Source organism: Otolemur garnettii, unplaced genomic scaffold, assembly GCF_000181295.1.
Source record: "Otolemur garnettii isolate 467f Iridium unplaced genomic scaffold, OtoGar3 scaffold00094, whole genome shotgun sequence".
In the NCBI taxonomy this organism is placed as follows: domain Eukaryota; kingdom Metazoa; phylum Chordata; class Mammalia; order Primates; family Galagidae; genus Otolemur; species Otolemur garnettii.
Window position 1 is genome coordinate 7,692,339 of NW_003852489.1, and position 1,790 is coordinate 7,694,128.

Sequence of the window (1,790 nt, forward strand, 5' to 3'; positions counted from 1 at the left end):
AGTCCAGTGAGCCTCCTCACTGCTGGCCGGGGCCGTGAGATCTCACTGTCTGGGGAGGAGATGCAGAGGGACACCATTGCCTTGCTGTGACTACTGTCTGTCCTGGACATGATCATGGCACTAGTTGAAAATTAACAGCAGGGTATCGACCTGCCTTTGTCTGCAGCCTTTGGTCCCTGGAGAAAAATTTATACAATTGACTGGTCTGTGAAGCATACTTTATTCAAACAAAGTGATATTTCTTCAGCAAACATATGCAAATACAGAGGGTGCCGAAAAATGGATATATGTACACATTTTAAGAAAGGAAAAATAACTATCTTAAATTTGTACATTTAACTTCTTCAATTACATATGTAATTACTTGTATTGAACTTTAGTTATCAGTATATATTATTACGATTTTATTTTTATAACCACACTCATCTTTTATTTAGATTGAAATAAACTATACAACATTATGAGTAGAATACGAATGTTTTAACACAATAACTAAGAAAGTTACATGAAGGCTATGTTAACCAGTTTGATGGAAGTGTCTTTGATTGGGTGTGAAAACACTACACTGTACACCCAAAGTGCATCAATGTACACAGTTACCATTCAATAATACAAAAAAAAACTATACAACATTGATTTTCTTCATCAAAAATAACAGGAATATTTTTCATATTATTTCCAGATAAACCATAAAACACTTATTTTTGTAGCTATATTACAATTTTAATGCAGTATTGTCTTCTCTAAAAATGTGTGTACACTTTTGGGCACCCTCGGTATTTACTTTATACTAAATGGGATAAATAAAGACTATAAATAGCTCCACTTCACAGCAGGTGACATTGTGCCACCAACTGGGTTGTTGAAAAGCTTTCTTTCCAGAGCCCTGTGTATTCCAGGAATGTACAGAAAGAATTATGGATTTTATTACAGTATGTAGATATTTGAGTCACTCGACCATGTTAGATTTATAGTTTTCTTTTAGTATTTCAAAGTTAATAGAATTTCTATGTATATCAAATACTTTTAAAAGGTCCCTGAAGGATCTCGAGGGCCTGATGGAACAAATGGGCCAGGAGACAGGCCTGGAGCCCAGGCAGGGGGCAGTTTCCCAGCATCACAGCCTCTGCCTCTGACGGGGATGAGAAATAGGGAAAAGGAGGCGACACTGAAATAAACCGGCCTTCCAGTGACTTCTTTCCCATCCCTGTCTGCTTCTTCCAGACACAGAGGCAACAGAACTTCTGGTGGCAAAGCATCGCTTGGAACCTCAAATTCTATATGGTAAATGATCAGATTGGCATAGACTTAAAAGCATCAAAGAGAGGGCGGTGGCGGCGCCTGTAGCTCAAAGGAGTAGAGTGCCAGCCCCATATGCCATAGGTGGTGGGTTCAAAAACTGCAAAAAAAAGCATCAAAGAGGTACAGGTCTGCATGGTGACTTCCAGCCAGCCCACTTACAGGACAGGGAAGAACAGGAGGGTTCTAAAGGTGGTGAACATCTTCAGGGACAATCACCCCCAGAACTCAGCTGCCCCAAGAGCCTGCTCCCTCAGGCAGAAGGTGCTCTCTGACACCTGCAGTTGTCTTCAAAGGCCTTCCCCTTGTGGGGGAAATGCTTCCGGCCCTCTTGTGGCCCACCTTGGGTGTCCTCAGACACACAGCTCAACCCTGGGGAGGGCCTAAAGCGAGGAGATGCCAGCAAGGGCTGGCCAAGGAGGAGGAATCTCTTCCAAGTCCTTCACCTTGTCACCCTCCACAGTAGTCTTGAGGGAAAAGGCTGGGCTGGG

General features: G+C 42.3%; 1 protein-coding gene across 2 annotated transcripts in view; it reads left to right on the top strand.

Annotated features, from left to right (window-relative positions):
- Nucleotides 1-1,790, top strand: part of LOC100942723 (C-C motif chemokine 15) — a 9,124-nt gene that overhangs the window by 4,065 nt on the left and 3,269 nt on the right. Inside the window, exon 1 of one of the 2 annotated variants that reach the window (XM_023516619.1) lies at nucleotides 1,681-1,777. The exons of the other annotated variant lie outside the window; for it this stretch is intronic. Within the exon in view, the coding sequence (XP_023372387.1) occupies nucleotides 1,696-1,777 (82 nt within the window). The 5' untranslated portion in view covers nucleotides 1,681-1,695. Of the gene's footprint in view, nucleotides 1-1,680; nucleotides 1,778-1,790 lie in introns of those variants that run through there. 2 annotated transcript variants of the gene reach the window in all.